The sequence below is a fragment of the Diceros bicornis genome, chromosome 41 (genome assembly GCF_020826845.1).
Source record: "Diceros bicornis minor isolate mBicDic1 chromosome 41, mDicBic1.mat.cur, whole genome shotgun sequence".
Taxonomy (NCBI): domain Eukaryota; kingdom Metazoa; phylum Chordata; class Mammalia; order Perissodactyla; family Rhinocerotidae; genus Diceros; species Diceros bicornis.
The window spans coordinates 6366583-6381700 of record NC_080780.1 but is presented as its reverse complement, the minus strand read 5'-3'; the positions used below and the strand labels follow the sequence as shown (position 1 = coordinate 6381700).

At 34.8% G+C, this 15118-nt stretch overlaps 1 protein-coding gene across 1 annotated transcript in view; it reads left to right on the top strand.

The window, feature by feature from the left end:
- The window catches only part of ZPBP (zona pellucida binding protein), a 141670-nt gene that overhangs the window by 32123 nt on the left and 94429 nt on the right, over positions 1-15118 (top strand). Inside the window, 1 exon segment of the mRNA XM_058534840.1 lies at positions 1095-1313. Within this exon segment, the coding sequence (XP_058390823.1) occupies positions 1095-1313 (219 nt within the window).

Sequence of the window (15118 nt, the reverse complement as noted above, 5' to 3'; positions counted from 1 at the left end):
TTCAAGATAATTCATCTTCTACAACAGCTTTATAATAGTTTTATGGATGTATTTTCTATCTTTACTAGTTAAAATTTTAAAAACGTTATTTAATTCTTCCTACATTAATTTTCGTTTAAAGCTCTTTTCCCTTGCTTTTTCATTTTCTTGCTTCTCTTTAATGCTCTTAGTGTTCCCTAAAGTTGGGGTTGGAGAGTCTGTGGTTTTCATTCATGTTTGTAAATGTAGTTGATAGTTTGCTCAGCAATTATAAGCTGTCTGGTCTCTACTTTGAATACAAGGACTGATAGCAGCTCAGTATGTACTCTTCATTTGGGCTTAAATGAGTAGGTAAGACAGTGGATAATGGCAGCTCTCGCTTTAGTGTGAGTGAGGGACATTTCCTCAGCATGCAAGCCGGGAACAGGCAGGGAGGGCCCCTTGCTTAACAGAAGTAGCAGTAGAGCTACCTGTGTCAGAAGGTGAACTGTTCTGATTTCTGGTTATTATTATGGATTTCTTATCATTTTTATATTTCTTATGTCATTTCTGTGAGATTTTGAAATGGGTAAGAAAAAAAAAAATGTTCTCAATTCTAGATGTTGTAATGGAACTCAATAAAACTTGTAGATTTGTTAGAAACATATTCTTTTTTGTGTATTGTTGGTAATTATATGACTCTGATTTCTTCTAAGATGAATATCTAAACTTAGAGAAGTTTCATTCCTGAGTTTGAGGCAGCGTAATATAGCAGTTAAGGACACAGGGTCTGGGCCAGGCTTCTTGGCTGGAATATTAGTTTTGATAGCATGGGTGTTGGATATGTGACATAATCCCTCCATCCCTCAATTTCCTCATGACGGATGTAAAAATAATACCAATCTTAAATAATGTTAGGTGATTTAAATGAGCTACTATTTGTAAAGTGCCTATACCAGCATTTTTCAATTAGTAACTGCTACATGTTTGTTAAATTAAAAAAATATATATGTATAGCTGTATATAAAATGGTATGCTATGAATTTATTCCAAATAATGATTTCTCTTGAATAGTTGCAATATATTTGAATGGCTTAAATAACTGTTTTTGTGTTATTCTGTTTAATTTTTTACAGCTTATCGTGAGCCTCGCTATTTTTACCAGTTTACAGCTCGCTATCATGCAGCTCCCTGCAATAGTATCTATAATATTTCTTTTGAGAAGAAACTTCTTCAGATTTTAAGCAAATTGGTTCTTGATCTTTCATGTGAAGTTTCCTTACTTAAGTCTGAATGCCATCATGTTAAAATGCAAAAAGCTGGTTTGCAAAATGAATTGTTCTTTACATTTTCAGGTAAGTATATACAATTCTTTAAGGAAAACAAATTGAGGACACAAAGCTTATTTTAAAGACATGTTGTGAGTTACCAGCATCATTTTTAGAATGTAAATGTTATAAATCTAAATGTTTTATGTTCTCTACTTAGTTACAACAGCGCCCAAAATAAAATTCTACTGATTTCTGTACTTAATGAAAAGTTTACGCTCTCAAATAACTTAAACCTTGTTATAACAATTTACTAGAGAATGGAAATTAGTATAAAGAATGTATCATGATATTTGGCTACGAAGATTTAATTGTAAAAGCGTCTAATTATAATAAGATGGTTTAATACGATGGGCCAGAGGGACCATTCTAACAGCTTAGGGTGCTTTTTCTAATAATGTAGAGTGGAGGCCCAATATTTTCCAGAAAACAAAGAATTGGACTTCATATCTAAGGACTTCAGATTTGTAAAGGCCTGCTTATGAATGAGCTCTTAAGAATAACCATCTATGTGTTTTTAATAGGTCCCAGTGGTAACAGGACCCCCTTCCCCTTTCTTCTCAAATGATATTGCTTGCTATTTTCCTTTCTTTCTTCTTTACTCTTTGTCCTTGATTCCTCTACTATCAGTGTTTGATTGTACTTACTCATTTCTCCGATTTTCCCTTCTCTTTTTTTGGGGCATCTAGGATTGAATTTTTAGACGCAAGTGAGAGGTGTGAAGCTTTAAAGGAAAAGAACAAGAGAAGTTCAACCCCATTTTCACTGTCTTTTATCTTCCTTACTACTTTTTCTTTTCTCCAGAAGAACTTTGAGTTATTCCCCAGCCCCTGAGACAAATTTTCGGAGGTAGACTAACTCTTTCTTTAGCTCTTCAAGGACCCGCTATTAGCATTCATAAGACTTACGGGGTCTTTGTACCCAGTCTATTTAATAGGTGCTATTAATAGGCATTTAGTAGTCCTTAGAAAACCTGAAAGTGTACTTGAACTCATAAGAGGAAAGAGATGATATCCAATAGAAAAGAAGCATTGTGGGCTTAATTTGCATTTCTCTAATGACTAATGATATTGAACATCTTTTCACGTGCTTATTTGCCATTTTATATTGTTTTTGGAGAAAAGGCTATTTGGGTCCTTTGCCCAATTTTTATTTTTTTCCAGCTTTATTGAGATGATTGCCATATAACATTGTGTAAGTTTAAGTTGTACAGCGTAAGGATTTGATATATATATATATATGTTGCAAAGTGATTACCATAATAAGGTTAATTAAATCTGTCATCTCAATAGTTACAATTTATTATTATTTTTTTTTGTGTGTGGTGAGAGCTTTTAAAAGCTACTCTTTTAGCAACTTTCAAATATACGATATAATATTTTTGACTGTACTCACCATGCTCTACATACATCCCTGAACTTATAACTGGAAGTTTATAACCTTTGTCCACCTTCATCCATTTCTCCCACCCCACCCCTGGTAACCACCTATCTGTTCTCTGTTTCTGTTTTTGTAGATTCCACATATAAGTGAGATCACACAGTGTTTGTCTTTCTCTGTCTGACTTAACATCACTTAGAAAAATACCCTCAAGGTTCATCCACATTGTTGCAAATGGCAGAATTTCCTTTATTTTTGTGGCTGAATAATATTCCACTGTATGTATATACCATGTTTACTTTATACATTCATCTGTCAGTGGATACTGAGGTTGTTTCTGTATTTTGGCTATTATAAATAATGCTGCAGTGAACATGGAGGTGTAGATATCTCTGAAATAGTGATTTCATTTTCTTTGGATACATATCCAGAGAAATGTATAATTTCTGGATCATATGATAGTTCTATTTTTTATCTTTTTTAGGATCCTGTCTTCTGTTTTCCATAGTGGCTGTACCAATTTATATTCCCACCAACAGTGCACAAGTGTTGCCTTTTCTCCACATCCTCGCCAACACTTATCTCTTGTCTCTCTGATAATGGTTATTTTTACAGGTGTGAGGTGATATCTCATGGTTTTGATTTTCATTTCTCTGATGATTAGTTACGTTGAGCACCTTTTCATATACCTGTTGGCCATTTGAATATCTTCTCAGAAAAAAAAATGTCTATTTGGGTCCTTTCCATTTTTAATTGGATTATTTGTTTTTTGCTTTTAACTTGTATAAGTTCTTTAAATATTTTGGATGTTAACGCCTTATCAAACATGTGGTTTGCAAATATTTTATGCCATTCTGTAGGTTGCCGTTTTGGTTTGTTGATTGTTTCTTTTGCTGTGAAGAAGCTTTTTAGTTTGATGTAGTTCTGCTTGTTTATTTCTGTTTTCATTGCTTGTGCTTTGGATGTCATATTTATAAAGTCATTGCCAAGACTACTGTCAAGGAGCTGTCCTTGACACTGTCCCTATGTTTTCTTCTAGGAGTTTTGTGGTTTAGGTCTTACATTTAAGTCATTAATACATTTTGAGTTAATTTTTGTGAGTGGTGTAAGATATTGATCCAGTTTTATTCTTTTGCATGTGAATATCCAGTTTTCCAGGTACAATTTTTGTAGAGACTGTCTATTCTTGATTGAGTATTTTTGGCTCCCTTGTCAGATATTAGTTGACCTTATGTGCATGGGTTTGTTTCCTGAGCTCTCAATTCTGTTCCATAGGTCTATGTGTCTGTTTTTATGCCAGTACCATACTATTTTGATTACTATACCTTTGTAATATACTTTGAAATTAGAAGTGTGATGCCTCCAGCTTTGTTCTTTCTGAGGACTGCATTGGCTATTCAGGGTCTTTCGTGGTTCCATATGAATTTTAGGATTTTTTTTTTCTATTTCTGTAAAAAAAGCAGTTGGAATGTTGATAGGGATTGCATTGAATAGATTGCTTTCAGTTGTCTGGGCGTTTTAACAATATTGATTCTTTCAGTCCATGAACCCGGAATATCTTTCCATTTATTTGTGTCTTCTTCAGCTTCTTTCATCAATGTCTTAGGGTTTTAAGTGTACAATCTTTTACTTCCTTGTTTAAATGTATTCCTAAAGATTTTATTATTTTTTATGGTATTGTAAATAGGATTGTTTTCTTTATTTTTTTTTCAGGTAATTTATTGTTGCCGTATAGAAATGCAACCGATTTTTGTATGTTGGTTTTGTATCCTGCAACATTACTGAATTTGTTTACTCAGTCTAACAGTTTTATGGTGGAGTCTTTAGGATTTTTTATATGAATAAGATCACATCTTCTGCAGATAGAGACAACTTGACTTCTTCCTTTTTGATTCAGCTGCCTTTTATTTCTTTTTCTTTCCTAATGGCTCTGGCTAGGACTTCCAGTACTATGTTATATAGTGGTAGGAGGGGGCTCCCTTGTTTTGTTCCTGATCTTAGAAGAAAATCTTTGAATCTTTCACCATTAAGTATGATGTTATCTGTGGGCTTGTCATATATGGCCTTTATTATGTTGAGGTATGTTCATTCTATACCCAATATTTTGAGAGTTTTTATTGTGAATAGATGTTGAATTTTGTCAAAACTTTTTTGCATCTATTGAGATATTCATGTGATTTTTATTTTCCATTCTATTAATGTGGTGTATCACACATTTATTGATTTGTGTGTTGAACCATCTTTGTATCCCAGGGATGAATCCCACTTGATCATGATGTTTTATGTGCTTTTAATGTGCTGTTGAATTTGGATTACTAGTACTTTGTAGAGAATTTTTCCATCTATATTCATCAGGAATATTGGCCTGCAGTTTTCTTTTCTTGTAGTTTCATTGTCTGGCTTTGGTATCAGGGTAATACTGCCCATGTAAAATGAGTTTGGGCATGTTACCACTTCTTCAGTTTTTTGGTAGAGTTTGAGAAGGATTGACAATCTTTAAATGTTTGGTAGAATTTACCAGTAAAGCCATCTGGTTCTGGGCTTTTCTTTTTTGGGAGGTTTTTGGTTACTGATTCAATCTCTTTACTCATTATTGAACTGCTCAGATTTTCTATTTCTTCATGATTCTGCCTTTGTAGGTTGTATGTTTCTAGGAATTCATCCGTTTCTTCTAGGTTGTCCAGTTTTTGGTATATGGTTATTCATAGTAGTCTCATGATCCTTTGTATTTCTGTGGTATCATTTGTAATGTCTCCTCTTTCATTTATAATTTTATTTATTTTGGTCCTCTCACTTTTTTCTTGGTTAGTATAGCTAAAGGTTGTCAATTTTGTTCATATTTTTGAAGAACCAACTCTTGGTTTTGTTAATAATTTCTGTTTTTTTCCTATTATCTATTTCATTTATTTCTGCTCTAATCTTTATTATTTCCTTTCTTCTGCTATTGTTGGGATTAGTTTGTTTTTCTTTTTCTAGTTCTTTGAGGTGTAATGTTGGGTTGTTTATTTGAAATCTTTTATCTTGATGTATACCCCTTTGTTTTCTTCCAATAATTTGAAGTTTTATCTCCTACATTTGGATCTAAGATTCATTCTGAGTTAATTTTTGTGTATACTGTGAAATATGGGTCTAACCTCATACTTTTGATTGTGGATGTTCAGTTGTCCCAGCACCATTTTTTGAAGAGACTTCTCTCTCCCTGAAATTGTCCTGGCACCCTTACTAAAAATCAGTTAACCACACACATGTAAGTTTGTTTCTGGACTCCGAATTCTATTTTATTGTTCTGCATGCCTATCCTTATGCCAGTACCACACCATTTTGATCATAACGTTTTCATAGTAGCTTTGTAGTAAGATCTGAAATTAGGAAGTGGGAGTCTTCCAATTTTGTTCTTTCTTTTCAACATTGTTTTGACTCACAATTCCATATGTGTTTTTGGCATCTGCTTTTCCATTTCTACCAGACAAGGCCATTGGGCTTTTGATAGGGATTGTGTTAAATCTGTAGATAGCTTTGGATAGTATTACCATTACCACCTTAACAATATTGTCTTCCAGTCCATGAACACAGGATATCTTTCCATTTATTTAGGACTTTGTCTTAGTCTGTTGGTCTGCTGTAACAAAATACCACAGACTGGGTAGCTTATAAGCAATGGAAATTTATTTCTCACATTTCTGGAAGCTAGAAGTCTGAGATCAGGATGCTAGTGTGTTTGGTGAGGGTCCTCTTCAGGGTTGCAGACTTCTCATTATATCCCCACATAGCAGAAGGGACTAAGGATCTTTCCGGAGTCTCTTTTGTAATAGCACCAATCCCATTCATAAAGGCTCCACTCTTCGGACCTAAGCACTTCCCAAAGACCCCACCTCCTAATACTGTCACGTTGGGCATTAGGATTTCAACATATAAATTTGGAGAGGACACAAACATTCATACCATAGCAGAGTTCTTTAATTTCTTTCAGCAGTGTTTTGCACTTTTCAGTGTGTAAGTCTTGAGCCTCTTGATAATTTTTTTTTTGTGAGGAAGATCAGCCCTGAGCTAACACGCATGCTAATCCTCCTCTTTTTTTTTTTTTTCTGAGGAAGACCTGCTCTGAGCTAACATCTATTGCCAATCCTCCTCCTTCCCCCCCGCCCCCCAAAGCCCCGGTAGATAGTTGTATGTCATAGTTGCACATCCTTCTAGTTGCTGTATGTGGGACGCGGCCTCAGCATGGCCAGAGAAATGGTGCGTCGGTGCGCGCCCAGGATCTGAACCTTGGCCACCAGTAGCAGAGCATGCGCACTTAACCGCTAAGCCACGGGGCCGGCCCCCTCTTGATAATTTTATTACTACATATTTTATTTTTTTTGATGCTATTTCAAGTGCAGTGACTCTCTTAATTTCTTTTTCACGTTGTTCATTGCTAGTGTATAGAAATTGATTTTTGTGTGTATCCTGCATCTTTGTTGAATTAGTTTACTAGCTCTAGTAGTGGTTTTTTTTGTGTCTGTGCTTGGAACTTTTAGTATTTTTATATAGAAGATCATGTCACCTGGATAACAATAGTTTTACGTATTCTTTTCCAATTTGGATAACTTTTTTCTTGCAAAATTCCTCTTGCTAGAATGTCCACTATACTGTTCAGTAGAAGTGGCAAAAGTGGACATCCTTGAATTGTTCTTGATCTTAGGGGGAAATCTTCAGTCTTTCACTATTGAATATGGTATTGGCTGGGGGCTTTTCATAAAAACTCTGTATCAGGTTGAAACCATTCTTTTCGGGTCCTAGTTTAGAGGTTTTTTTTCATGAATGGGTGTTGGATTTTGTCAGATCTGTATCAATTGAGATGATGATGTGTTTTTTTTTTTCCTTCCTTCTATGAATGCGGTGTATTATAATTTTTGATTTTCATATGGTGAACTGCCCTTGCATTCCTGGGATATATCCCACTTGGTCAGGGTATATATTCCTTTAGTATGCTGCGAGTATTCGTTTATTATTATATTATTGATAATATTTGCATTTATAATGAATATTGGCTCAGTGGTTTCTTTTCTTTTGATGTCGTTGTCTGGCTTTGGTATCAGAGAGTGCTGGCTTCATGAAATGAGTTAGGAAGTGCCACTTCCTATTGTATTCTTTTAGAAGAGATTGAGAAGAATTTCTTTTAATTATTCTTTAAGGTTTGGTAGAATTCACCACTGAAGCCATTGGGTCCTGGGCTTTTTTGTTTTGGGAGGTTTTTGACTACTGATTTGATTTCTTTATTTGTTATACACCTGTTCATATTTTGTGTTTCTTCTTGAGTCAATTTAGGTAGTTTATGTATTCATCTGTTTCGTCTAGGTTATCTAATTTTTTTCTTACAATCCTTTTTATTTATGAAAGTTAGGTAGTAATGTCCCTACTTTAATTTCTCTTTTTTCTCTTCGTCTGTCTAGGTGTTTATCAATTTTTTTGATCTTTTCAAAGAACCAACTTTTGTTTTCCTTGACTTTCTATATTTTTTCTATTCTCTATTTTGTTTATGTCTGTTCTACTGTGCATTATTTTCTTTTCTATGCTGGCTCTTTGTGCTAGTTTTGATTGCATTAATTTTCTCTACTGATTTCCTGTCTTTAATTTTGTTGATTTCTGTTCTATTTTTATATTTCTTTTCTTCTGTTTTCTTCTGACTGAATTTGGTCTTTTGTTAGTTTTCTAAGGTAGAAACTTTAATTATTGAATTTTTATTTTTCTTCTTTTCTGTTATATGAATTTAACACTATAAATTTCTTTCTAAGCACTGCCTTTACTGTATCCTACAAATTTTGATAAGTTGTATTTTTACTTGCATTTAGTTCAAAATATTTTTAAATTTCTTTTGGGACTTCTTCTTTGGCCCATGTGTTATATAGTAGTCTGTTGTTTAATTTCCAAGTACTTTGGGATTTTCCACCTGTCTTTCTGTTATGGATTTCTAGTTTAATTCCATTGTAGTCTGAGAGCATACATTGCATCGTTTCTGTTCTTTAAAAATTTTCAAAATGTGTTTATTTAATGGTGCAGAATGTGGTCTGTCATGGTGAATGTTGCGTGTGAGCTTAAGAAGAATTTGTATTCTGCTGTTGGATAAAGTATTTTATAATTGTCAGTTGGACTCAGTTGATTGATGGTGCTCATCAGGTCAACTATGTCCTTACTGGTATGTTGTCTTCTAGATCTGTCAGTTACTAATAGAGAGATGTTGAAATCTCCATCTACATTTAGTGGATTGTTCTATTTTTCTTTGCAGTTCTATTAGTTTTTGCCTCAGTTATCTAGACCCTTTGTTGTTAGGCTGATACACATTAAGGATTGTTATGTCTTCTTGGAAAACTGACACCTTTATAATTATATTGACCTTATTTATCTGTGATAATTTTCCTTTCCCTGATGTCTGATTTGTCTAAAATTAATATTGCTGTTCCAGCTTTCTTTTTTTTTTCCCCCAAAGCCCCAGTAGATAGTTGTATGTCATAGTTGCACATCCTTCTAGTTGCTGTATGTGGGACGCGGCCTCAGCATGGCCGGAGAAGTGGTGCGTCAGCGCGCGCCCGGGATCCAAACCCGGGCCGCCAGTAGTGGATCGCGTGCACTTAACCGCTAAGCCACAGCGCTGGCCCCCAGCTTTCTTTCTTTTTTTTTTTTTTTTGTGAGGAGATCAGCCCTGTGCTAACATCCGCCAATCCTCCTCTTTTTTTGCCGAGGAAGACGGCCCTGGGCTAACATCCGTGCCCATCCTCCTCCACTTTATATGGGACGCCTCCACAGCATGGCTTGCCAAAGCAGTGCGTCGGTGCGCACCTGGGATCCGAACCAGCGAACCCCGGGCCGCCGCAGCGGAGCGCGCGCACCCAACCGCTTGCACCACCGGGCCGGCCCCCCAGCTTTCTTTTGATTAGTGTTCACATAGTATATTTTTCTCTACTTGTTTATTTTAATCTATCAGTGTTTTTGTGTTTCAAGTGGGTTTCTTGTAGACAAGATATCAAGTCTTTTTTTAAAATTCATTCTGACAATCATTGGTATATTTAACCATTGACTTTTAAAATGATTATTGGTGGAGCTGGATTAACATCTACCATATTTGTTACTGTTTTGTATTTGTTACCACTTTTCTTTGTTTCTTTGTTCTCTTCCACTTTTTCTGCCTTCTCTGGTTAAATTGAGCTTTTATATAATTTCATTTTTTTTTCAATTTTCTAAATTATAACTTCTTTTTTACTATGTTAAATGGTTGCCTTCAAGTTTTCAATATATATTTATGACTAATCCAAGTCCACTTTCAGATAACACTGTACCACTTCATAGGTAGTACAGGTACCTTATAGCATAGAATTCCCAAAGTTGTCCTCCTTCCCTTGTAACAGTGCTCTCATTTATTTAATTATTTATAAGCTTTAATCAGTGAATGCATTGCTAATATTATTGTTTTGAACAAGCTATTGTCTGTTAGATCAATTATGAATAAGGAAAATAGATATAGTACTACCTTCATATATTCCTTCTCTAGTATTCTTCATTTCTTTATTTAGATGTGAGTTTTTGATTTATGTTGTTTTCCTTCTCTATGAAGAACTTCTTTTAACATTTCATTTAACACTGCAAGGCAGAGTTTCTGGTGACCAATTCTTTCAATTTTTGTTTGTCTGAGAAAGTCGTCGTTTCTCCTTCCATTTTGAAGGATAATTTCAGTGGATTCAGTATTTTAGTTTGGTGGCATTTTTTTCTTTCAATACTTTATTTAAATTTGTTTACTTTCTTGTTGCTTGCATGGTTTCTGAAGAGCAGTCCAATTTAATTTTTTAATTTTTTTCCCATTTTTTATTGTGGTAAAATACACATAAAATTTATTGTAACCCTTTCAAGTATACAGTTAAGTGGTATTAAATACATTCATGATGTTGTATAACTATCATCAGCATCCATCTCTGAAACACTTTCATCCTGGAAAACTGATTGTCTATATCCATTAAATAATAAGTCCCTGTTCTTCCTACAGCCCCTGGCATCTGCTATTCTATTTTCTATCTCTGTGATTTTTTTTAATTAATTAATTAATTAATTTATTTTTGTGAGGAAGATCAGCCCTGAGCTAACATCTGTGCTAATCCTCCTCTTTTTGCTGAGGGAGACCTGCTCTGAGCTAACATCCATTGCCAATCCTCCTACTTTTTGTCCCCCAAAGCCCCAGTACATAGTTGTATGTTGTAGTTGCACATCCTTCTAGTTGCTGTATGTGGGATGCGGCCTCAGCATGGCTGGAGAAGCGGTGCGTCGGTGCGTGCCCGGGATCCCAACCCTGGCCGCCAGTAGGGGAGCGCGCGCACTTAACCGCTAAGCCACGGGGCTGGCCCTATCTCTGTGATTTTTAACTACATATCTCATATAAGTGGAATCATACAGTATTTGTCTTTTTGTGATTGACTTATCTCATTTAGCATAAAATCCTCAAGGTTCATGCATGTTGTAACATGTCAGAATTTCCTTCCTTTTTAAGGCTGAATATATTTCATTGTACATATATAGAACATTTTCCTTATCCATTCATTTGTCGATGGACACTTGGATTGTTTCCACATTTAGCTGTTGTGAATAATGGTGCTTATGGGTGTACACATATCTCTTTGAGACCCTACATTCAGTTCTTTTGGGTATATACTCAGAAGTGGATTTTCTGGATCATATGGTAATTCTATTTTGATTTTCTTTTTTTGGTGAGGAAGATTGGCCCTGAGCTAACATCCGTTGCCAATCTTCCTCTTTTTGCTGAGGAAGATTAGCCCTGAGCTAACATCTGTGCCCGTCTTCCTCTATTTTGTATGTGGGATGCCACCACAGCATGGCTTGATGAACAGTGTGTAGGTCTGTGCCTGGGATTTGAAGCTGTAAACACCAGGCTGCCAAAGCGGAGTGCACGAACTTAACCATTGTGCCATGGAGTCCAGCCCCTGTATTTTGATTTTTTAAGGAATGACGATACTGTTTTCCACAGCAGCTACAACATTTTATATTCCCACCAACAGAGCACAAGGGTTCCAGTTCACCACATCCTCATCAACACTTGTTATTTTCTTTTATTTCCATAGTAACCATCCTAGTGGGTATGAGGTGGTATCTCATAGTTTTGATTTGCATTTTCCTGGTAATTAATGATGTTGAACGTCTTTTCACGAGCCTATTGGCCATTTATACATCTTCTTTGGAGAAATGTCTATACAAGTCCATTGTCCATTTTTGGATTGGGTTGCTTGTTTTTTGGTGTTGAATTTTAGGAGTTCTCTATATGTTCTGTGTATTAATCCCTTATCAGATAGATGATCTGCAAGTATTTTCTCACATTCTGTAGGTTGCCTTTTAATTCTGTTGATATTATCTTTTGATGCACAAAATTTTTAAATTTTTATCAAGTCCGTGTGTGTATTTTTCTTTTGTTTCCTGTACCTTTGATGTCATATTCAAGAAATCATTGCTAAATCCAATGCCATGAAGCTTTTGCCCTGTTTTCTTCTAAGAGTTTTATAGTTTTAGTTCTTACAATTAGGTCTTTGTTGATCGATTTTGAGTTAATTTTTGTATATGGAGTTCAGTAAGGTTCCAAATTCATTCATTTGCATGTCGATATCTAGTTTTCCTAGCACCATTTGTTGAAAAGACTGCCTTTTCCCTAATTGAATAGTCTTGGCACCCTTATCAAAAATCATTTGACCATATATGTATAAGAGCTTATTTCTGAGCTCTCTATCTATTCTGTTGGTCTATATGTCTGTCTTTTTTGCCAGTGCCACACTATTTTGGTTACTGTTGCTTTGTAGTAAATTTTGAAATCAAGAATTTTGATGCCTTCAACTTTGTTCTTTTTCAGGATTGCTTTGGCTATTCGAGGTCCCTTGTGATTTCCTTATGAATTTTAGGGTGGGTTTTTCTATTTCTGCAGAAAAGTCATCGGAATTTTGGTAGGCATTGTGTTGGATCTGTAGATTGCTTTGTGTGATTTTGACAGCTTAATATTAAATCTTCCAATTTGTGAACATGAGACCAGTTTTCATTTATTTATTCTTCTTTAATTTCTTTCAGCAGTCCTTTGTAGTTCTTATGGTTTAAGTCTTTCACTTCCTTGGTTAAGTTAATTCCTAAGTATTTTATTCTTTTTTGATGCTATTGTAAATGGAATTCTTTTTGTAATTTCCTTTCCAGGCTATTCATTGTAGTGTATAGAAGTGCCACTGATTTCTGTGTAGAATCTTTATTTCTGCATATAAGAGCATATCAACTATGAACAGAAATGATTTTACTTCTTTTTACTGGCCTTATTGCATTGGCTAGAACTTCTAGTACTATGTTGAATAGAAATGGCAAAAGTGTAAATCCTAGCCTTGTTCCTCATCTTAGAGGAAAAGCTTTCAGTTTTTGACCACTGAATATGATGTTCTCTGTCTATTTTTTATATATGGCTTTTATGATGTTGCAGTATTTTCCTCCTATTCCTATGTCGTTGAGTATTTTTTTCATGAAGGTGTGAATTTTTTAAAATACTTTTTCTGCATCAAATGAAATGATTATGTGGGTTTATTTCCCCCTCCCGTTTTTTTTTTGGAAGGGAAAGATTTGTCCTGAGCTGACATTTGTTGCCAGTCTTCCTCTTTTTTTTTTTCTCCCCAAAGCCCCAGTGCATGGTTGCACACCCTAGTTGTAAGTCCTTCTAGTTCTTCTATGTGAGCTGCCGCCACAACATGGCAACTGACAGACACATGTTGTGGTTCTGCGACTGGGAAATGACCCTGGGCCACCAAAGTGGTGAGAGCACTGAAGTTTAACCACTAGGCCATCAGGGCTGGCTCTATTTTCCCTTTAATCTGTTAACATGGTGTAGTATAGTGATTAATTTTTGTATTTTGATCCATATTCACATTTTGGCAATAAATCTCACTTGGTGATAGTGTATAATCCTGTTAATATGCTCTTGAATTCAGTTTGCTAGTATTTTGTTGAGGAGTATTGCATCAATGTTCATTAGGGATATTGATCTGTGGTTTTCTTATAGTGTCTTTGTCTGACTTTTTTCAGGTTAATCTTGGCCCCATAGGATGAGTGGAAATGTTTCTTCCTCTTCAACTTTTTGAAAAAGTTTGAGGAGGATTTGTGTTAGTTCTTTAAATTGTTGTTAGAATTCACCATTGAAGTCATCTAGTCCTGGGTTATTATTGTGTTAAGTTCTCTGTTTTCCTATTTATCGTCTGTCTGGTTGTTCTATCCATTATTGTGAAGTATTGAAGTCTCCAGCTATTATTGTAGAACTGTGTAGTTCTCTTTTCTAGTCTGTCAGTTTTCACTAAAAAAATTTTCATGGTGTGATAGTTGGTATGTAAATGTTTATAACTGTTACATGTTCTTGCTGCATTTAAACTTGTATTAATATATAATGTCTTTCTTTGTCTCTTATACCATTTTCTTGATTTTAAGTCTATTTTGTCTCTTATTAGTATAGCCATCCCTGTTCTCTTTTGATTACTATTTGCATGTAATATCTTTTTCCATCCTTTCATTTTCAGTGTATTTGTGTTTTTCTGTGTAAAGTGAGTCTCTTGTGGACAACATATGGTTGGATTATACTTTTTAATTCATTCTACTAATCTCTGTCTTTTTATTGGAAAGTTTAATCCATTTACTTTTAAAATGATTACTGATAATGCAGGATTTACTTCTGCCATTTTGAATCTTTGTTTTCTATATGCTTTATAGCAGTTTTGTTCCTCATTTCATTCATTGCAATCTTCTTTTGTGTTTAGTCCACTTCTTGTAGTTAAATGTTTAAATCTTTCTCATTTGCTTTTGTTTCTGTTCTATAGCTGTTTTCAGTGTTGTTACTGTGGGGATTACATTTAACATCCTAGTGTTATAACACTCTAATTTGAATTTCTACCAGCACAACTTCAATACCATATGAAAACTCTCCTTTAACAGCTCTGTTCCCTCCTCTTTTAGTTGTTAATGTTGTAAAATTATGACTTTATGAATTGTGTGCCCCAAAATATAAACTAATAATTATTTTTAATGAATTAGTATCTTAAATTATATAGAAACAAGGTATAGAGTTATAAACCAAAATTAGGATAATACTAGTTTTTAGATTTTTTAAAATATATTAGCCTCTTAAATCATGTATAAAAAATTGCTGTTACAAACCAATCTTACCATAATAGTAGCCTTTATCATTGCCCACGTACTTACCTTTTCTGAGATCTTTATTTCTTTGTATGCCTTCAAGTTACTTTCTAGTGTCCTTTCCCTTCACCCTGCAGAACTCCCTTGAGAATTTCTTGCAAGGCAGGTCTAGTGGTAACAGACTGTCTCATTTCTTTATCTAGGAATGTCTTAATTTCTTCTCCCTTACTCTTTAAGGACGGTTTTGCAGGTTATAGGATTCTTGGTTGACAGCT